Source organism: Tenrec ecaudatus, chromosome 11, assembly GCF_050624435.1.
Source record: "Tenrec ecaudatus isolate mTenEca1 chromosome 11, mTenEca1.hap1, whole genome shotgun sequence".
Taxonomy (NCBI): Eukaryota; Metazoa; Chordata; class Mammalia; order Afrosoricida; family Tenrecidae; genus Tenrec; species Tenrec ecaudatus.
Genome location: NC_134540.1, coordinates 52,892,699 through 52,915,324, shown reverse-complemented (window position 1 = coordinate 52,915,324; position 22,626 = coordinate 52,892,699). Strand labels below are relative to the sequence as shown.

The 22,626-nt window shown below is 46.0% G+C and overlaps 1 protein-coding gene and 1 non-coding gene across 2 annotated transcripts; both read right to left on the bottom strand.

The window, feature by feature from the left end:
* Nucleotides 1-4,078: 4,078 nt before the first annotated feature.
* On the bottom strand, nt 4,079-10,868 carry MRPL19 (mitochondrial ribosomal protein L19). Its single transcript, XM_075563064.1, has 6 exons — nt 10,738-10,868; nt 10,463-10,571; nt 7,782-7,900; nt 6,958-7,092; nt 4,544-4,722; nt 4,079-4,409 (listed from the first exon to the last, which is right to left on the bottom strand). Exons 1-6 carry the CDS (start codon nt 10,838-10,840, stop codon nt 4,188-4,190), a joined length of 867 nt encoding a protein of 288 aa, XP_075419179.1. The 5' UTR covers nt 10,841-10,868; the 3' UTR covers nt 4,079-4,187.
* On the bottom strand, nt 8,906-9,063 carry LOC142461815 (U1 spliceosomal RNA). Its single transcript, XR_012787008.1, has one exon. It is a non-coding gene; the product is annotated as a U1 spliceosomal RNA (small nuclear RNA).
* Nucleotides 10,869-22,626: the final 11,758 nt, after the last annotated feature.

The window sequence follows — 22,626 nt, the reverse complement described above, 5'->3', positions numbered from 1 at the left end:
AGCAAGATCCAGGGGTGTAGCATGTCCTGAAGACCCAAGGTCCCGTTGTGGTGGACCCCCCGGGTCCAGAAGATGGCTAGACCATTGGGGTGCAGCAACAGAACCTGGAACGATGGTGGACTTCCCAGCCCTCGGAGCAAGTAAAGATGAGGGAAGCAGGAAAAGCAGGAAAAACCTTGTAGAGCGGGTGCCTTTAGGCACTTAATTTGAGGGGCTGGGCTTGCCAACCCATGGAAGTAGAACCTTTGGGTTTGGGTTACTGGGGTGGGGTATCAGGAAGCTGGGTTTGCTGACTCAAGTTTTAGGCTGAATGAATGCCCTCCAGTTGAGGCTGAAAGCCAAGAAAAGTCCTTTAGGCATGTGCTGACAGACTCAATAGAAACTCGTTAACATGTTCTGATAAACAACTCTACCCTGAGCATTTCTCACTGACATTACAACTTAACTGTTAATAAGCTCTTTAAGTCGTTGATTTTATCTCAGTGCTGTGCAGCCATTGCAATGGCTATTAAACCTAGAGACAGACTTCACCTGATAGAGATCATTACAGTAACCAAGTAGAAGTAATCCCAGGAGAGCGTGGTAGCCTTAACATTTGTAAAACGATGAGAATAACTTATCACCACATGGGAGGCCCAGAGCCAATCTGGAAGCGATTGGACATCCCCTTCCACAAGGGTCATGGAAGGACTAGTCAGGATGCAGTGAAGCACCTATGAAACATACAGCTTTCCTCTGGTTCTTTAATGCTTCCTCCTTCTCCCCCCTCCCTCCATTATCATGACCCTAATTCTACCTTCCAAATCTGGCTAGACCGCAGCATGTACTAAGTACAGATAAGAACTGGAAACACAGGGAACATAGAACAGATAAACACCTCAGGACCAATATTGAGAGTAGCTGGGCCAGGAGGTAAGGGGAAGGTGGTAGGGAGAAAGGGGAAACCAATCACAATGACCTACCTATGACTCCCAGGGGGATGGACAACAGACAAGGGAGTAAAGGGAGACATCGGACAGTGCAAGACATGAAAAAATACTTTATAAATTATCAAGGGTTCATGAGGGAAGGGAAAAAAAGGAGGGGCTAATACCAAGGGCTCAAGTAGAAAGAAAATGCTTTGAAAGCGATGATGACAACATGTACAAATGTGTTTCACACCATGGATGGATGGTGATAAGAGTTCTATGAGTCCCCAATAAAATGATTTTTTTAATTGTCACCACATGAAAATAAACTATTGATCATCTCTATGATGATAAAACAAAAAGGATTGCTAATGCACTGCTTCATTCCAAACAAGTTGAAACCATGGGTGCAGATGAGTTCTCTCAGTAACATTTTCTAAGACTTGTTAGGAAGTGAGCCTTCGAAAAATAAAAAGGGCCTAGCAAGGCTGACTTCCCCAGGGACCTTCTAAGGAGTGTCAAACTGGCGGCCTGCAGGCTGCATGCGGCCCGAGATCATTTGGGGCCCACAATGCTCTGCAATAAAATGAAAATAGAAAAATTGTTATGAAGAAATAGGCCTTCGGGGAGATCGAGGTGATCAACACCCTACACACATTTCCCTCGTTACATTTCAGACCATTGCAGCCACAGAAAATTACCTGAGGGGCCGCATGTGGCCTGTGGGCCACCAGCTTGACACCCCTGTAGGCCACTCAGGTTCTGGTGACTGTCCTTGATACATTTGTTAAAGGCACAGGACCACCACAGGGGTGGAAGTTTTCTGAAAATTGAAAACTGCATTGGTGAGAAGGTCAAGGAAGTGCCAGGGATTTTTTTCCCTCCCCTCCCCCCAAATTATAATGTACCTACTCATTTTTTTAAAGCAGTGGACTTGATACTTTTGTTAGGAAATCCGACCGATCTACACGGTTGGCCATGATCTTGCCCTGATAGGCCTCCAAAATCTCAACATTCAAAAAGAACATCATTTTGAGTCTCCCACAGTTGCCCTATTGTGACACGGTGCAAATGGAGGAGTGCAGAATCCTTCAGGGAAGGACCTAACAGAGCTGGAAACGGCCTTCAGAAGTAGACAGCCTGGGTGGTCATGTTGGAAACAGTAAGTTTGTTATTTTAAATGTTTTCTAAATGACTTCATAGCAATTTTAACTTATCATCATAGATTTACAGAAAGCATCTGCCAAAATCCGGCATCCCCTCACAAAAAATACTCTTACGTAGGGATAGACGTTCCTCATCCCATAAAGGGTATCTATTAAAGGTATCTATACCTAATGGTAAAACATTACATCATTCCCCTGTTTAGAAAAAGCCAGTATGTCAACTCTTACCATTGTACTTCATCATTCTGGAGGTGGTTGGCATCCAATTTTTTTAATGCATAAATGAAGAGTAAGACTCATTCACAAAAGACAGGATTGGCTACACAGAAAACCTCATTGGCTCTACTCCCCCACCCCCACCCAAAAAAGGACAAACAAAACCTGGCAGAACTATCCTCAGTGATCAAGGGTGGGAAGAATAAGCTATCCCTGCCAAGTACCAAACACACATCCTTTCCCCACGAGGCACCAGACAGACTTTCCCACAGGGAAAAGGCCTCTAGATCATCAGACTAAACAAAGACACTGAAACAGAGAGGACATCCAAGACTAGCCCACACAGACAACCTTGGAAAACAAAACGCTTTCCACAAGTCCAAAGCTCACACTGATTTTCAATTCTCCACTAAGAGTCTAGGATTACCAGATGACCTGAAAAGGCCTAATAGAAATCTGAAGAAGTTTGGTGGGAGGCGATGCCTCAGAACAATTTTTAAAAAATGAAAAACACTACCATGAATATCTTCATCGGTAACAGGATGAATCCATAGACAACAACATATTTAAAAATTAAAAAAGAATTTTCAGAAATTAAGGTCTTGAAGTTTTGAAATATAATAGTAAGGAACTGGAAGTTTGAGTTAAGGAAGCTTCAACACGAAAAAGAAAAAGGTAAGAAAATTAGAGACCCAGTCCTAGAGCCAGCCTCCAAATAAGTTTCAGAGAAGAAAGCAGCAAAGAAATCAATAAACACAAAATGTCCCAGCACTGAAACCATGAAAGCTCACCAAGTGTCCAATGCAGTGGTTAAACAACGCCCCCGCCCCAAGGCCCATCACTGTGACACTTGAGTAGGAAGTCATATAAAAGGAGAAATCAAAATGGGCTTGGATTATCTAATATTGCACTGGAAACAATAATGGAATCATAGGAAGGGGCTTCAAAAGTTTTTGAAAAATGTTATGAAAAGAATGGAATTTTTCCATGAAATTTTTGAAGTCCAATCATACAAAAGTGCGACAAAAAAAATGATCTCCAAACTACAATTCTAGAGAGAATTCGAGTATAGTAGACAGGGAAAAACTGTACTTCCGTGCACAATTTCTTCTTAGAAGATACTGTGGGACGTGCTCCAGCAAAATGCAAGCAGAATCCAGCACAAGTATGAACAGAAATCCCTACACAGCTCGGAGCAAAGGAAAGTGCTGACCATGCCTGCCATCATTTTCACCTGAAAAGCAGCCGACTCAAGCGACGCGGGCCCCAGCGCCTGCTAGGCTTGCCCTTGCCATGTGAGTCCATCCCGGCTCACAGCGTCTACCGCCTCTGACCCTCTCTGTCAGATGCCAATGGCCTTGTCCACAGTCAGACACCCTGACTGGCCGACTGTTGACTCTGACACATGGTGACGCGGCCTGTGTAAACACACGACAGTGATGGGAAGGCTGTTTTGTACTTGGTAACAGGTTTTCAAAGATGCACCAGACAAGGGCGGAGCAAGAGAAGGAGAGAGCCAGCATCGGGGAGCGGGAGGGAGGGCGGCCCCTGGGGACGCTCAGGCGTCGTCTCGGCTGCACTGGACGTCCACTTCCTAGTGTGATGGGGACCGTAAATGGCCACACACTCGTTCCCGTGAACATTTACCTTCGGCGGTGGCTGCCTCCGTCGGGGCTCTGCCTCCAGGAAGAGAACGGGCACCGCGGCCGCTGGCAGGCCGCCATGCTTCTCTTGGTGCAGTGTCCCACTGCCGTGCGAGTTCTGGGTGAAGAGTAAAGACTACTAACATAGCAAAAAAATGCTTTAATGACAATGATCTTGTAAAGGGAATTGGTCTCAAAATACATCTTCTGAGGAGTCAGTGTATCCAGAGTAATCCCCAGTTCCACTCCCGGAATCAGGATTTCTCCGACGCATCAATTTCTTTCCATATTGCAGCTTCAATTTTTGAAGTGTCATATTCTCTCATCATATCAAACTCAAGCCATGGCTGAGCCCACTTCTGAGCTTCCTTCATTTGTTCTTCAGTTAAACAAAGATCAAACCTAATTCCTTTAACGTTAAATTTTGGACGTTCCCAGCGTTTGGACCACGGCTTAGGCTTCATTTTAACTTTCAACTAAGGAAGAAAAATGAAATAATTAGGTTAAGACACACGGAAAAGGGTGGGGGGGCTCTAATGTTTTCATTATCAAAATAAGAGTGTTCGCTCTTATTTTACACGAGCTTTCAGACCCAAATCTACATTCTCACCTTATTGACTGGCACGTCTTCGCCGGTTTCTCGTGCTGGCTTCATGTTCACATCAAAAGTGCTGTACTCGGGAAGGGCATCTCTCAAGTACAGCAAGCTGTCATCCAGCCGCTTCTCCAATTTCACCACCTGGATCTCCTGAATTCGAGGGTTATAAAGTTGAAAGCAAATTTCAACACCTAAGAAAAAGAAGAAAACGTATTCTGAATATCCAGATTCTCGCCTATGGCTCACACAAGGGCAAGAGTTCTTTCATGAGGAAACTACCATAGGGTGTTTCACCTAGGAAACATGACATCCATTTGTAAAAAAATAGAAATAAAGCTATCGTCCATGTCAATTAAAAATGAAAACAGCTAAAAGGAACTGAAATTCTGAAAAGCATTGTCTTCAGTAACTATGCTGAATTACACACCTCTTCGATTCAGTTGGTGTCTGATAGAGGTAATGTAATCCTCACTCTGCCAGGTTTTATTTCCCACCTACTTGAACTACAATCAATCTTCATATTAAGAGCAACAGGACTACAAATACCCAAAAAAAGTACCATATATTCTCGAGTATAAGCCGACCTGAATATCAGCCGAGGCACCTAATTTTACCACAAAAACTGCATTAAAAATGTGCTGAAAAACTCGGCTTATACATGAGTACATATGGTAAATGCTTAACTTTGGGCTAGAAGCCTCTAAGGATACCCTAGATTTTATTTTTGACCTCCTTAAGAGGCAAGCTACAAACAGCTTTAGGTGTACACCAAGATGCTACCAGCAAGCTCAAGTCCAAGTGGAGATGTCAGACAGGTAATTGAGGTAGTTAGATGTGGAAATCTGGAATTTGGGAAAGGTAGTCTTGGAGATCTACATTTGGGAATTATTGTACGAATGAAAAGTAGTCACTGGGCATGAAAGAACCACCAAAAAGGAGGATGTGGATGGGGAAGGACTAGGCAGGTTATAATAACGGAAATTACCATGAAGTAGGGCAAAAAAGAGGAAGCTGAGTACGGAGTGACTATGATGTGTCCAGTATTTTACATACAGTATCACAGTTGGCTGACGGTTAACCATACCCCATGATGTAGAAACTTGCTATCTCCCACTTAAAGATGGAAACTCAAACCCGGGACTGACTCAGACCTCAGTTCGTTCTATGGGGAGGCTTTTCAGAGTCCATGGCCTTAAGAAAGCACCCATTTCTATCATCGACCCAGTGCTGCTGAGCTTCCGCTACAACACAGCACCACCTCACCCCCCGACACATAAGACAGGAACTGCGCTCTGATTTTCAACCTCTGAGTATAAGACTACATTCCTGTTGGGAACATGAGGCAATCAATGTTAAGAGTGTAAACTAGCTTCTGCCATCTTTTCCCATAATCTTTCCAGAATTTACCATTCATTTCTCTGCCTTATTAGAAATAGTTTGCAACCATAATTTACCTGTTATAACCCAAAGGACATCGTGATGTTTATCATAATATCCTCATGAGTTGTCCTAAACGAAAGCCCCCACACTGCTGCTCATGCCTTTTTCCCTCTCTACTACCAGGGTTTGAGAAGTCTACAGGCAGGCAGCGCTGAGTTGTGCCTGTAATGTTAAATTTGCCCTCATTTTTATTCACTGAGAGACTGAACCTATCACCAGGCCACTACCCGAGTCCATTCCAACTCAGTCATGCCACACGGTTTTGGAGGCTGTAAATCTCTAGGGGACCAGACAGACTTCCCTCTTCCCAGGGTGACCGGTGAGCTGAACGGCTGACCTTTGGCTTGCCCAACAGAGCAACCAGGGCTCCTGGAACCAGCCGCTACTTTCAAAAGTTCTTCATTACAGTCACCTTCAGTCACTGCATGTGTCGCTTTGACATCCTGAGAAAGGCTTCAAGCCTTTTTTCGTACTGAACACACTCAAACCAAACCCACTGCCATCAAATTGATTCCCGCTCATAATGACCCAATAGGGCAGAGTAGCACTGTCCCGTAGGCTTCCTTTCTGAGTCTAAACCTTCAAGGGAGCAGACAGCCTCATCTTCCTCTCATGGAACAGCTCGGAGGTTTGAACTGCTGATCGCATGGTCAGCAACTCAGTTCTTGACCCACTGCACCACGAGGCCCTGTCTCTTGCACTGAGCTAAATAAGAACCATATGCACCTGGTCTGATTAATCTACAAACTGAACTTACAGACACACTTGCAGTCCCTGGCTTGTATTCTAACAGCTGTCATGCCTGCAGGAAAGCATGCCTTCAAGAGAAGAGACCAACTGCATCTCATCAGTTAACTGACTTTCTTGCCATCCTGTAGGCCACAGGCTCAGGAAGAGCACTGCCGTGTCTCATCCTACAATAAGTAAAGCAAAAGAGAATCCTGGCAGCATTTTCTAAAAATACACAACAAAGACCGGAAACCTACCTTGCCCCTCAATGGTATTTCTAAGGATAAATGTAGCTCCTAGTCCTTTTCCTGATCTCTGGATGCAAATGCCCAGGAACTGGCTGGATTTCCCACTGGCGTACGGGTCTGCTGTGGTCACACGAAGTATGCTTCCTACAAATTCAAGAGAGAAGTAAATGTTTACATAGGATGCAAAAGCCAAAGAGCGCATGTCTAAGTTACTTCTTCCTAAATAGTCCAAAATCCTGTCAGGAATTCATGCTTTTATGTCCACACCCCAGGCATGTGAAAAAGAAAACGATCTCCATGCCCCCCAAAAAAGGTGTGTGGGGGGTTGTTTATGGACTGAATCTTGTCTCCATCCACCCTCAACCTCCCCTCTGCCACCACACACACACACATGCACACACATACACACACACACACACGCACACACATACACACACACGCACACACACTATCTGCTGGACTCCTTACCCCTACACCTGTGGCTATACTCCCATTTAGTAACAGGGTGTGTTAGGTTAATGATGCCTTACCAGTGTTGGGTGTATTTTAAACCAGTGAAATTAAAAAAAAAAAAAGAACAGACAATGTAGGTAAGGCAGAGACACGAGGGAAAGACACAGAGGGCGCTCAGTCCATAAGCCCAGGACCTCTAAGGTTACAAAAGCTGGACCAGTAATTGTTCATTCTCACAGGGACTTCCCCTGGAGCCAGGGTTCTGAACGAGACATCCAGCCTCCTCAAGGGTTCCTTAGGTCCCTTGCGCTTTGTCACAGAAGCACTAAGAAGCTATGATCCAGCCCCCAACCACCAATAGAAGTACCCAGGGCTCTCACCAACATAGAACTCTGGGATGTGTAGAACTTTCCTCCTTTCTAACATATCTTTTCTTTCTATTAGAAACTTGAGAGGGTCTGTTCTTCCTCTGGGCGGTATGAATTCAGGACTCAGGAACCTACGGAAAATATTAAAACCAAAATTAAGAAACAAGTAGGAATACTGTTTCTTTACAAAAGAAAATCAAAGATGATAATGATCTATTCTTGGTACTCTAAACAAGACTTTTATTCCTCAAAGCTCATGAAAGTAGCTAATAATTTTGAGTACCCACCAGGCAGTGTGATAAAAGCTATATGAAACCCCTAGAGCAGCGGTTCTCAACCTGTGGGTCACGACCTCTTTAGGGGTCGAATGACCCTTTCACAAGGGTGGCCCGATTCAGAACAGTAGCCAAATTACAGTTATGAAGTAGCAATGAAAATAATGTTATGGTTGAGGTGGAGTCACCACAACATGAACTGTATGAAAGGGTCGTGGCATTAGGAAGGTTGAGAACCACGGCTCCCATGCATAAATAAACCCTCACAACAATCAGGTAGGTTTGGCATTATTGTATTTTTCAGATAAAGAAAATTATTAGGTTTGGAGACATAAATAATTGAACCATCATTATGCATTATCTATACACTTGCCAAGTCAGGGTGGAAATGAATGCATCTCTCTGTGACCGCAACCGCAGCCCTGACATTGATTTGTACATGTTGCGATAAACTATAGTAGAAAAGACCAAATTAGGTCTCAGACATATGGACTAATGTTGGACTTAGGCGCTTGGACAACACTGGGTTGGGATGCTTTGTAAATGTACACTTAACCCTTTACATATATACTTCTCTTATATTAAACAAAAGACCAAAATAGGTAAGTCACCAGTTACACCCTGCCTTTTAAAATTACCAACCACCTTTGTCGTCAGCTGCCAATGAGCCGATTCCAACCCAGGGGACACCGTGTTCCGAGAACTGCTCCGTGGGGTTTTCACGGCTGTGACCTTTCAGAATCAGATGGCTGGGCACGCCAACCTTCTGTCGAGGAGGGGAGCACGGCACTGTTGGTACCTACCACCCAGTGACCATCGTCACCATCCGCACTGGCTTTATTTTTGTTATGGATTTTTTAACTGGGGATAACGTGAACACAGTCCCCCACGACCACAAATTATGCAGGCGAGTTTCCCACATTTGGGGAAATCGCAGGGGTCAGCACATCCGGAGTGCAATGGATAAGCCTCAGTCTGGGAAAACCACCTTCGTGGCTTCTCGCCTGTCAGGTAAGTATGACTGGCTTTATTTATACATAGGACTTTTTTTTCCCCCATGAACCATTTGGAAATATCAAACAGCAATACTTTAGAAAAGTGCCTGCTTAAGAATAAACACCATCATCGCTTACATAATACTTTTATGATAGCTCCCAAAACTAGAATTAACTCAATAATATGTAGTTCCTGCTCAAATGTACTAATTGTCCTTCAAAAAGCCTTCTAAGGCCTGGTCGGGTTTCACAGCCTATTCGTTAGTCTCTTACTTAGTCTCATTACCATCTTTGAATTTTTAGACTAACTTTTTTGAAGAGGTGTCTGAATGACAGACTGCCTCTAGATCTGATTGTTTCTACATGACTCCAAAACCAAACCAAACCCACTGCCATAAGGTCACAGCTATGACTACTCTACATGACTAAATCGGAGTCGAGACTATTATATTGGTGACGATGGGAATTTCTACTTGTGTCACATTGAGATGCATATTTGCGGCCGGTACCACTATTGCAATACAAGGTTTGCTTAAAGTGGAGAGCTTTCCCCATTTCATCATATCCTCTATATTCACACACGTGTGTGTGCCTGCACACTATTTTGGGTTTTTTTCATCATTTAAGAGGTTATCATATTAAATTGATTATTTTGAAGGCTGACCACACACACACGCACACACATGTTCGAGAACTTCATTCATGTTTAGATGTTAGCTCTGGTTCATTCACTTTTAAGAGTTGTGTACTGTTCCATTCATTATACAATCACCTAATGACAGCTTTCAGGGGCCTCTACTTTAGACCTGTTACAAACCGCATTATGTCGAGTCTTAATTCTTGTACTTTTTTTTTAACATGTGTGTGCTTCTTTAGGTTCTGTACTTTCTGAGTTGTGTGGTATTTCACGTCTTTGTACAATCTGCCGAATTGTTTCCTAAGTACTAATAAGATTTACATTCTCTTTTCATTGAACTTGCTATGTCAAAGAGAGATATTCCTCTTCGGGCTACAAAACAGAAAGCATGAGAAAATCTTTGATCTATAAATTCCATGAAATGGAGTTCACTCAAATCAGAACTCCGGAACATCTGAAATGTTAATCATCCAATTAACAATCCAGAGCCCCGTGAGAAGATGTATGCCTTGCGGGCACACATCCACAAACGCCTGTTCACCTAAGCGTCCATTCAGCGAACCGCGCTTTGGGGCACACGGTTGAGAAGAGCGGGTTTCAGACCCAAGTGGGTGGAGACTCGCCACGGCGTCACTGAGGCCCGCGAGTCCCCCGAAAACGGATGAGGTCGCACGGGTCTACTCGCACCCACCCAGCGGGATGAAGGCTCTCGGCTGGCACGAGCCGCCCCCCGGCCTCACCCGGAGGCCCAACCCCAGGCCTGTGGGGGTCCCGGCCCGGTCTCACCTGCGCCCCGCGCGCACGGGCCGGCGCTTGTCCACGATGACGGGCTTGGGCGGCGGCTGGAACGTGCCGGGCCCCGTGCTCTGCGGCCGGCCGGGCCCCGCCAGGGTCCCTGCGGGTCAAAGAGAACCGGTCAGGGCACTCGGACACCGGGCCAGACGGGGCCTCCGCGGCGCTTGCGACTGGCCGCCTGGCCCTGGGACGCGGGCGGGAGCCGACCCCCCTCCCTCGGGCTGGCCCGTGCTCCCCCGTGCCCCGGATCAGCGCCCTCGGCTTACTGCAGGCTGCAGAGCCTGGTCCTGGGAGCAGCACCCTGGCGGCACTGAAGCTCCAGGCCGGGCCCACCGCTGCCCCACAGCGCCCGGCGAGGCAGGCCGCCATGTTCGCGCCTCCGGTCCAGACTCCAACTCCCAGCAGGCAGTGCGTGAACGTCGCAGACCTCTGAGACAGGATGGGAGCTGCCATGGGACAAAAGAGTCCACACCGCCCCTGCCACCATCTCCTCCCCCTACCCTACCTCTCACCTTTATGCACGCACGCACGCACGCACGCACGCACACACACCAATACACACACTTCCCTCCTTTCCTCTCCCTTTTCATTCTGCCAAGACCAGGATCTCTGAGGATTTATGCATGCATCTACTCACTGTCAATCAGCAGTGTGAACCCAGTTCAAGCCCCACCGGCCACTCCAAGGTAGAAAGATGAGGCGGGGTGCACCACAGGCTCAGCGTCACTACGAGTGGGAATCTTCTCCACGAAAGGGGATTGGTTGGTTGGTAGCTCTCGTTGCCTGTGCAGTGTTTCCTTTATTGTGTGTGATTACTGGATTAGGGTCCAACTCCGCCATAACTATAAACAACACGGGGGGTGGGTACGAGGCCCCGTTTTGCACCGGAGACTTACTTGTTCTCGATAACTTCGTTGAGTAGGAAAAACAAGAATAGTGCCCGAGACAACATCGAGCACAAAATGCCTGAGACCACAGAGAGCATGGCCCATTTGCGGAACGACGGTTATCTAGTGGCGCTATAAGAGAAATACATACCATAAATTGATGGCTTTTATTCACAAAAATGTATTTTCTCATGGTTTCTCACTCAAAAAACTCAGTGATGCTAGAGGTCAGAACTTCCCCTGTGGGTTTCCAAGATCATAACTTTTTACAGGAATAGAAAGCCTCTTTTCCTCTCCTGAGGAGTGGCTAGTGGTTTCAAACTGCTGACCTTCCCATTAGCAGCCAGACAAGTAACCACAACACCACCAAGCTCCTCATCTCATAGTTTAGCAGAGCAGAAGTACTAACTCGGGGCCTCTGGGTAGGAGAAGGCTGCTATCTGGTGGCTCTGGAGGAAGGTGTCTATTTTTTCTGCTTCTTCTGCCTGGTACCTTGGAGCTCTCCGTGCATCCTGGCATCATGTCACCCCTTCTCTCCTCTATGGGGACTTCTTTAACACTTTTATTCATCCAAAAGAGACTTAGTCAAGACACACACTGTACTAATCCTGCCTCATTAAGATAGCAAAGACATCCTTTCCCACATAGAATTATAACCACAGGTATCCAGGTCAGGATTTACAACACACGTTGGAAGACAATTCAATTCACAGTCCCGTGTCTTTCCCCGGTTTGATGCCTTCCATAGTTTCCGGTAGACCCTGGGATAAGCATCAAGTTCTGAACCACGTGACCTACCTCTGCTGCGTACTCTGCATACCTGAGACATGTTTTACATTGTTACCACAGACCAAGGTTGGTTGGTTATTTATTTTTTTTAATTTTTGGTAAAATATATAAAACAAAATGTTTGCTGTTTCAACTATTCATGTGTGTAGATGTTCAGTGTCATTAACACGGTCACCCTGTTGTGCAACCGTTACCACTACCTGCTTCCCACTTGTCTATTACCCTTAAAGGACCTCAGCACCCCCCAAACAACACAGCCCCCCTTTCCCTCTCGTTTTCACCCATGCTAAACACGGATTCAGTGTGGGTGCTACGGATTGACTTCTACATATTCCGTCTAAATAGAACGTGTTTGGGGCCCACACCTAGGAGTGAAATTGCTAACTCGGGTGGTAGTCCCATCATTGTTCGAGGGATGACTAACCTGGTTTCCACATTGGCTGCACCACGCTACAAACATACCTGCAAAGAACCAGGGTTTCAGTGTCTTTGCATCCTTAGCAACACTTGGCATTTTCCACTGTTCTTATAATAGTCACCCTAGTAAGTGTGAAGTGTTGTTTTAGTGTGGTTTTAGCTAGCGTGTCCTTGCGCACTGGGTTTCTCACTAGAAGGCTGCTGGTTCGAGCCCACTGGCAGCTCAGTGGGAAGAAAATGAAGCTGTCTACCCCCATGGAGGTCCCTTCTCAAAAACCCTGTGTGTGCATGGTGGCAGTGGAGCAGAATTGATTCCATGGCCGTGGGTGTGGTTTGTTACATTTTGTTCTTAATGACAATTATTCGGAGCAGGTTTTAGCGGGGTTTTTTTGTTGTTGATCTCATTTGGTGATATATTTAGTCTAGTCCTTTGGCTTTTGGGGGGGATTGATTTTTTTTCTATTGAGTTTTAGTAATTTTTTTATACAAGGAGGATCCCAGAAGTTTGTGGGGAAATGATCTTTTAATGCTATTTTCCCACAAACTTCCTAAAGGCCCCGTGTATGTTCTGGATATTAAAGTAATAGATTTATGGTTCCCAAATAGTTTCCTCTATTCTGTCGGTTGCATCATGGATGAAATCCTTTGATACCTGAGTGTTTTTCATTTTGATGGAGGAGGACCCTGTTTTTTAGGACAGAGTCCAAGGCACGGTGAAGAGAGGTAGGCCCTCCTATCAGGAGAGTCCAGTCCTTGGAAAGGGACAGCATGCTTGGTAAGCTGGAGGGCCAGTGAAGAAGAGAAAGACCTTCCATGGGTGGACTTCGGGGCTCCAGCAATGGGCTCCAACTTCTCACTGGCTGTGAGCCTGGTGCAGGACCGGACAGTGCTTCCTTCTGTTGAACACGGGGCCACTGTGCGTCGGAGGTGACTGAGGTACCTCACAACAACACTATACCTCTAGTTTCTTGTATTAAAGCCAGCATTGATCCCCAAATAGGGAGTAGTCACAGAACCAAGATTTCAAAGTAGCAACATTTTAGACTTTTTCTACCCACTCAAAAAGTAAACTTCCAACTCTTAATGAAAAAGATAAGGGAGTAAAGAGAGAGATGTTGTGAGTGGCAGTTGAGGAGATTCTTCTGCTCTAACCATGTCCAGGATCCCATGATATCATCTTACTGGTGAGGGTTGGTCCTGTGGGATAAAACCTGACATTTCTTGTCGTGAGGTCAATCCAAGCTCATAGAAACCCCACGGGACAGATCTGTCCCATCGGGTTTCCAAGGCTGGTAACACTTGTGTTAGGGTTCTCTAGAGAGATAAAACCAGATTTATATATATATATATATATATATATATATATATATTTATAAAGATAGATAGATATATAACACAAGAAATGAACTGTTAAATTATAAAGCAGTACAAATGGCTCAGTGCAACTCACTCTCATGAGAGAGTTGTGAGACACTGGCAGTCCTTCAAGTCTTGAGAGCCACCAAGTAGTCCTCGGTAGACAGAGCTAGGCTATCCCAGCACAGGCAGCAAACAGCAAGGCAGGTCACCAACCGTCAGTCCCCAGCTCCAGAGATGTACATTTCCAATCGTGTGGCCTTAAAGGGACCTCAACTTACAGTGACACAGTCCACAGGCTAGGTGTCCCAAAAGTAGTTTACTCATTAAATTGAGACACGGAACAAGCAAGGCAGCCGCACACTAGTCAGATGATTAAAGAGCAAGAGACAAGAAAGGCGAGGCTCACCGAGCCATTTATCTCTCTACCCTTCAATTAATCCCACTTGTGTCTATCAGCCAACTTGGCACAATAAACTATCTCAGCACTTATGCAGACTGCCACCTCTTTCTTCTTGCAGAGCAGCAGGTGAGTTAGAACTACCAGCGTAATGGACATTGCTAAGTCATTCCTGCTTCCAGCCATTCTCAGGAAGGAGGAATGGCTTTATGCAGTTTTGCAAAACTGGAAGAATGAAAAGAAGGAATTTTATCTCATTTTCTTCATTTTCCTGGTTACCCAACATTCTTCAGGCCACTCGGACTTGATTTTATTCATTTATGTATTTGAACTTTTGTTGTGGTTACATAATTCATTTTATTTTACTTTTTTTAAAAAGATCATTTTACTGGGGGCTTTTACAGCTCTTATAACAATCCAAACATCAAAACAAACACAATCCATGCATCAATTATATCAAGCATATTTGTACATACGTTGCCATCATCATTTTTTAAACATTTACTTTTTATTTGAGCCCTTGGTATCAGCTCTTCTTTTTCCCCTCCCTCCCTGCCTTTCCACCCTTGTGACCTCTTGATAAATTACAAATTATTATTATTTTCATATCTGACACTGACTGCTGTTTTTCTTCACTCACGTTTCTGTTTGTCACTCCAGAGGGACAGGCGGTGAGGGGGGCTTAAGTGTCGATCATTGCCTGGTATCACTTACCCCATTTCTGTGCCTGAGGGGTTTATCTGACCTGGATTCCGTGTGCCATGAGCTCTTATCTGTACCAGTGTACATGCTGTGGTCTAGCCGGACCTGAAGGCAGGACTGGGGTGATGATGGACGGTGGGCGGTGAGGAACCCTCAAAGAACCGGAGGAATATTGTGTGTTTCATCAGTGCTACATTGTGCCTTGGTTGCCTCTTCCCTTCCTTGTGACCCTCTGTGAGAGGATGTCCTGCTCTCCACAAATGGGTTTGGGGTCTCTGCTTCAGTCTCTGTTTGTTTGATGGGGGTCTTCTGGTGCTCGTTACCTGATCCCACAGACAACTCATGATGGCACGGGCTAGTATCCTTTTTCTATGTGGGTTCGTTGCTTCTCTGCTAGATGGCCGCTTATTTAACGTCAAGTCTGACTTGATTTTACAATGAAGGGCAGTCTGGAGTTTTAATTATTCCACCAAACAACTTTGCAGAACAAAATCCAAGGCATGAGCACAGTCAGCGCTAACTGAACTCTTTTGGGAGCTGATTATGGAAATTCAACATTAATTACGTCGCTTCTATGTTAGAAGAGCATGAACAGCATTGCCTGGTGTTCGGTAATGGGAAGAAAATGTTCCGGGCAAACTTCCTTCTGCAGGTTATGGTGACATCAGGATCCGTGTCTCTTTTACTCCTGACTGCACCCTCCATGCCTTATACAATGTTTATCACTCAATAAATACTCCCAAGCAATATCAGGAAAATCATCTGAGCTACCTTTTTAAAAATAGATGGGGGACTGAAATCTATAGGAACGCCCAAAGAGAAAGATGAACTAAGGTTCCCAAAGTCTACTCCCTAGCCCAGCGCCACCTGGTGCCGTGCCAGAGACACAGATTCACTGATCCCATCCCACAAGTGCTGAATCAGAACCCCGTGACGGATCCCAAGAAGCTGTTCTTTAACAGACTCTGCAAGTGAGCCTGGTCAGTGCTTGAGTCTGAGAACCCTGAAGGTAGAGGCAATGGCGATAGAAGAAGGTGGTTCCACCTGTTTCTGAACTAGTCTCAGGCAGACAAGATTAAGCCATTATTACCTGTGACACTTTGAGTCTAACTTCTCTTTGCCATCCTTTCCTTATTGGTAATAAGCGAATCCTAATCTCCCTATCTCAATGGGTTGTTGTACGGATTACACTGAGATAATGTGTAAAGAAAGCTCCTTTGTGGATGAAGGTCGTAATAAGTGTAAATAGTATTGTGGCACTTACTTTCAAGACACAAAATGACCTCAGTATCCTGACCCATGTATTCACACACCCCGAGAAAGAATCAGTCTCTCGTTTCAAAGAGGACTCGGTAATCCATGATATCAACATAGCAGAGTCACAGTATAACGTACTGGACAGCTGTACCCAGGACAGCAGGAGCTGTGCTAGTGAAGGTTTTGCATAATAAGCTCGACTGGGTCAGGATTCTCAGTTGTTTGGTAATTAAAACCTAGCATTCCCCTATGACCTGACCTAAAGCAATGTAATCACAATCAGTTGTAAGTCTCTGCAGTGGAATAAGATTAGGACAGAGGGCAACACCCTTACTCATCTCATCGCCCTGATACAGCTGAAAAGCAGTTTCCCCAGGTGTGGGACCTCCTTCCAAGGTCAGAAGATGCTGTGTAAAAGTCTGCTTTGCTTTGTGCTGGGTCTGGATCACTGGCCACTGGTTCTTTGGAGTTGATCCAGTGACTGCCATACTATCTGCTGATCCAGGGAGTCATCAGCCCCCTGTCCCCTGACTTGCCAACCTTGGATTCATCCTCCTCTGCAGCCACCAGTCTGTAGTCTTCTTGCCAATCATTAGCTCCCGCAGCTATGCAAATCAGGAGAAGCCTCCAACTTCACTTGTGACCCACCGAGCTGGAACCTGCCTGGACTCGGACTTGCCCACTTTTACAACCGTGTGGACCATTTTCTTGATATATATCATAGAAGCCTCTCTGGTTGTGTTTCTCTGGAGAACTCCACCTATGACATACCCTTAGCCATACCCGGGGGCCATGGTTGAGTCCATCTGAGGCCAAATGTGCCCCAGAGTTCTAGTCAGCAGATGCCCATGTGTCTGGCTTCATTCGAGAAAGTAGTTCTAGCATAAGGTGGTTCCTTAGCCAAGTGCCATTAAATGTTTGAAACACATATTAAACTTCCTTTGTTTGCATTCTTTGTCTATCAGGCAACCTTCCATGACTAGTTGAGGTTAAATCCTGCTTTCAGAAAGGCAAAGTGCTGGTCACAGAGACATGAGTGTCCTGGCCATTGCGATACTTTTTGTTACATTATAAATCCATCAGATAGCATTTGGCATGTTAGATCTCTCATGCATTTGGTTCACAAGAGCATGCCCTGAGAACGGAATCTATTTAATGCTGTTCTGACCAGTCAGGTCTGGGCCTCCAGAACCAAGGAACAGATCTGGAACTGAGCGATGAAAATGTTTGTTCACAAATACAAAACAAACCAAAGTCGCCCCTCTACCACCCAGAATAGCCATACTTGCCCCTCCACTGGCCCAAAGACCCCAACAGAAGAAAGAAAATTTTCACTCCTGAGACTGGCCAAAGCCCCTCAGCACTAGGTTCTACAAAACTGCCCTTAAAGGCACAGCCATGTGCCTGTTGCTGTGCAGGCCCATGGTGCCTGGCACCAGGGAGACCTTAATACAGTCTCTCGCCTGAAATCAGCGTCATGCCCGAGGGGCGCTTGCACCACACCCCTGCTCAGGGACTGTGTCAGAGGCACCAAGGTAAAATATAGTATGTGTAGGGCCTCAAGGTTTGTACTTTGCCTGGATAAAATACTTAATATTTTAAAATTGCCTCCTCAGGTACACACCCCACATTTATCAGTTTTCTCTTGCTGTGGAATAAGTTACTCCAAAATTCAGCAGTTTCAAACAAACAGCAAGCGTTGACCTCACCCACCTCTGGGCCCGGGACGCTACAGTGGTTTCGCCACACGCTCCTGGCTCCCGGTCTCTCATGAGCTGTAACCGGTCTTGGATTGAGCTGGAGGCAAACCAAGGCGCTGCTGAGGGAGGGTCTGCTTCCACGCTCATTCACATGGCTGCTGGCAGGCATCAGGTCCTTTCTGGCTGTTGGTCAGCGGTGACAGTTCTTGTCCTTTTCGATGGGAGACTCAAATCATAGCAGCTGGTTCCCCCCCAGAGCAGGACAGAAAGAGAGCATGAGAGAGTGAACAAGACAGAAGTGACCGTCTTTTTGTAACCTCAGAAGTGATACTAAGTCACTACTGTCCTAGTCTGTCAATTAGGAGAAAGTCACAAGATCTAGTTCACACTTAGGGAGAAGGATTACCGAGGCCCTTGAAGATGAGGAGCAAGGATAATCGGGGACCACCTTAGAAGCCTCTTGCCTCAAAGCTCTTTCATCCTCAGTTATGCAACAATTTAATATCTGTCATCTGCCATCTACTCAGCATTGCAGTGCGGTAAAGGATACAGTAAGTGTCCCAACAACCCCATTAAGGCACTATAGGAATCTTCTCAGTATGAGCGGGCTCAAGTTCGCCAACCTATCCTCATGTTAGCAAGAAATAGCTACTTTCTCTTTTTCCTGACATCAGCTAAACAGAAATGGGCAACAGGAAAAGAGGCGGCAGGACTCCTAAGACAGCAGAGACATGGAGACACGTTTCCCCACATGCCTCTCCAGTGCTGAGGCAGGTGACGGACGGGCAGGTAAGGTACATTGTCTTATCATGGAAGAGACCCCAAAAGAGTGAAAAGGCTGGGTGGGGGAAAGATAGGATGTTCGCACCACGCCCATAACGGCTGAACAGACTCTTGGGTTTTGAGTCTGGTGAGAAGGGGGTGCAGGGGTGCAGAGTTGCACATTCCGGAAAGAGGAGGTACACTACTGAGAGTTAGCCAACAGCAGAAGGCCCAACAGAAAGCCCGCCGATGGTGGAAGGCCTGACATCAGCAGAACAGAAGGTCCAGCGTACATTCTACCAGCCCTTAAAAGGACCCTTCGGGGCTTTTCTCCAACGCATCCCCTTCAATCAACTCACTCTTTCTGTTCAAACCTTTTCTCTGACTCTGGTCTCAATTTGATCCCTCACCTGAAGCCTTTCTTGGGAGCAGGACAAGACCTAAGGAGTGGAGAGGCTCGAAACCTTGAGCTGTCTCCCGATAGCACTGGCTCTCAATAGCTTTTACCAGGCTTTGGATCTTGGGACTGACATTAGCTCTGTGTCAAATGGAGAGTTAAACACAACCCTGCCCTGTGGGAGTTCATCACTCCGTGACTGATGGGAGAGGGGGAGGGCCATGCGGAATGAAGCCATGGAGTGGGATGCAATCTTCCTCGTTCATTCATTCAGTCAGTCAGTCATTCGAGCAGCCAGCAATGTGTGCTCACTGAACAAGGTTTGATTGTTCCTTTACCCTTTGCCAGGCACTGGGGTAGGCTCTGGGGACACCAGGTTGAATAATTCGAGTGCTTTTACAATAGGGGGTCACTGTTTATAGTGTAGGAAAGACTGTAAAATGACACAATATGATGAGCTACTCAGTTCCAAGGAAGAGGGAGGCACGGGGTGTGGTAGGGATATAACGGAGGGAGAGTGCAAGCTGGAAAGGTGAGACTCGATCGGAATGTGAAAGTGCTCGTGGCCACAAGTGCTGCAAGATCAGACGTAGGTGTCGAGCTTGGAAGTAGTGGAGCCCCGGGTTCGTGGGCGAGCAAATGTGGCAAAGGGCACTGCCCCCCCCACACACACACACACACCTTGCTTATGGATCTTTTGTTGCACTTCCGGGTTGCTTCCTCTGGGCCCTTTCCATCATGCCATGGGCAGTGCAGTACAGTCAAAACATTGATGCCATCTCCATGGCCGAGACATCAAGCAGTCAGATGGATGGAGCCCAGGCTTGAGCATACATGCTCCTGTCAGCCTAATACTGTTCTGTCACTTGACTTGGCCTTTGCCTCAGCTTTTGTAAGTAGCAGAGCAGTTGCCTGTATCTTTCTAATCTGACAACACTCCTACAGGACAGAGTAGAACTGCCCTGGTGCATTTCCGAAATGATAACTTTTTATACACGTAGCAAGCCTCCTCTTTCTCCCTAGATCTTAAATTATGTCATATTTCTAGTATTTTGATTAACAACAAGCTGACTCTTTCACCCTCTATGACAACAATACTTTTAGTCACCTTTTTCTAATATGTTATGAGTCCTAATGTGAATTTACTAATAGATGCCACACGATGATAATAATGATATTCCACGCTACACAGTTTGTCTTTTCTTAATGCACAAGAATCACTATTGGTTGTCACAACTTCAAGTTGTAAAAGAACTTGAAGACAATGCAAAATGTCGGTAACCTGGATGGTTGAGCCCATTCCAGAGTCTTCTCAATTTGTCTTGCACTAGACAAGGGTACTTGCTGCCCCAGAAGGAAGGTGCACTTCACCTGAGCCACAGCTTCTCTTTCGGCAGCTGCTGTTAGTTACAGGGGATTTGTTTCTCCATCCTTGGAGTAAGAAGAGAGTGTGAGCTAACCACATATATCTAGTTTTGACAACTGAATGTTTTTGTTCTTAGTTTATTGGTATTTTTTTCCAGTAAAATATTCCAAAACATATATCTTATGGATTTGCAAATCACCAAGTATGTAACTTTGCACTTTTGGGCTCCGCACACAGGCTGAAGTGCCCTAGCTGTTGATAAGTAGACGCAGGGGAACAAACCCAGTCAACAAATCAATGACGGCATCAAAGGAAAGCGTTTCATGCTACCTCTCTGCGCGCCACTGGCTTTGACCTTCACTTAGAGAACACTCCAAGTCTGTGAGGCCCTCTCTGGCCAGCTTCTTTCCACCTCTGGCGCCTGTCTCCCCCACTCCACACCTGGCTCCTCACACCCCAGCCACGCCAGCATGTGCTGATGCTGTGGTTTGTGCTTCCTCTGCCAGCATGCTCCATATCTCCATCTTTGCAGAAGCGTTGCTTATGGATCAGTTCCCTCCTGTCCTACAGGGTTGCTATGAGTCAGTATCTACTCAATGGCAGTGAGTGAGTGAGTGAGTGAGTGTGTGTCCATGCCACACAGCACTATGACCACATGCTGATGGATTGCAGGGCCTCGGGGCCTCAGGGAAACCTTGGGGCAGCAGTGGCAGGGGTATCTGTTTGCCATACAATTGCTCTGGAAGATCAATACAATCTTATTTGGAAGCCTGATGAAAGGAAGGAAGGTTTAGAAAAAAGTCTTTGTAGGTTCTAGGAGAGAGCCTTCACTAGGTCTAGGAAGACCGAATCTGACTTCCAGGGGAGCTATGGGAAGGGAGCTGATTTAAATTCTTCAACCCAGTATAATGGGACCTGGATTTGCAATGGTGGCAGCAGGGTGCGGGTGGGGGTAGCCTTGCGTATTTTCAGGCTTATAAGCACCACTTTCCGTGTCCGTTGTTGACTTCGATGACATTCACAGTTCTGCTGGTGTCTCTGTGCAACTATCATGAGTCACTTGAAGGAAGCTCATGCTGGGTGGAGGGGCCGAAGGAGTCATCCCTGCTTTATAAATTCTTCCACCCACCCATTCTGTAACAAGCATGCCTTTAGCGTACAGTGGAAAGCAGTCAGCTCTCCTTTAAAAACATGCACGGACAGCTTGTTCTTACTTGCTTTCTACAGTTTTCTCCGTACCATGCCGGCAGGACCACAGTAGTTTTATGTAATTAAGCTGAAACCCGAAAGGACAGAAAGAAGTGAGACTAACTCATGAGAAAGTTAGAACAGTCTACCTACCAGCGAGGAGATAGTGTCGTATGTTTTATGAAGATTTCCATGCAAATCTTTGGTGGAGGGGGCTGTTTCTCAGCTACCTGGAAAGCCCTGTCTCTCAGCTCTCTCAAAGGCAGACCGCCACACATTTCGGAACACAGAACACAGCATCGCCTGGGCAGGCTGCCCTCTGGTGGGCCCGGAGTCACACGGCAGTGCTGGTAACTCTAGGTCCCTGTGAGCTCTTTTGGAAGAGATTGCTAGGACTGGGAGTTTCAGTAGTGATACCAGGAGGGTGGGAAGGTGGGAGGGGTGGGGGTGGAAGAAGGAAGTGATGGCAATGATAAACACATAACCACACCCTTTTCCCCTGGGGCACAAACACCAGAAACCTTGGGGGAAGGGAGACAGTGGTGTAAGGTATGAAAATAATAATTTATCAAGGGGTCAAGAGGTTGTGGGGGAAGGAGGGGAAAAAGCAGCTGATACCAAGGGCTCAATAAAGAACATGTTTAGAAAATAATGATGGCAACATATGTACAAATATGTTTGATACAGTTGATGGATGGATTGTTATAAGAGCTTTAAGAACTCCCAACAAAATGATCTCTTAATTTAAAAGTTAATTAAAATAATAAAAACAATGGCTTGTCTTTTTACAATTGGATGCCCTCTGCAAATCCACCAGAACACGCGTGGGAGGAAAACATTGGCGCGTGAATACAAGGCTCTGAGATGTCAGCTCGCTCTTTGTGTCACAACCTGTTTCGCATCACTGAGCAGCCTATGCCTGAACCGCCGCTCT

What these genes read in the sequence shown, in the direction of transcription:
- MRPL19 (XM_075563064.1), bottom strand. Translation starts at nt 10,840, where the DNA reads ATGGCGGCCTGCCTCGCCGGGCGCTGTGGGGCAGCGGTGGGCCCGGCC. An exon ending in CATCCCAGAGTTCTATGTTG is followed by an intron (nt 7,093 to 7,781) that starts GTGAGAGCCCTG and finishes TTGAATTTGTAG; the next exon opens with GAAGCATACTTCGTGTGACC. An exon ending in AAGACGTGCCAGTCAATAAG is followed by an intron (nt 4,410 to 4,543) that starts GTGAGAATGTAG and finishes TTTCTTCCTTAG; the next exon opens with TTGAAAGTTAAAATGAAGCC.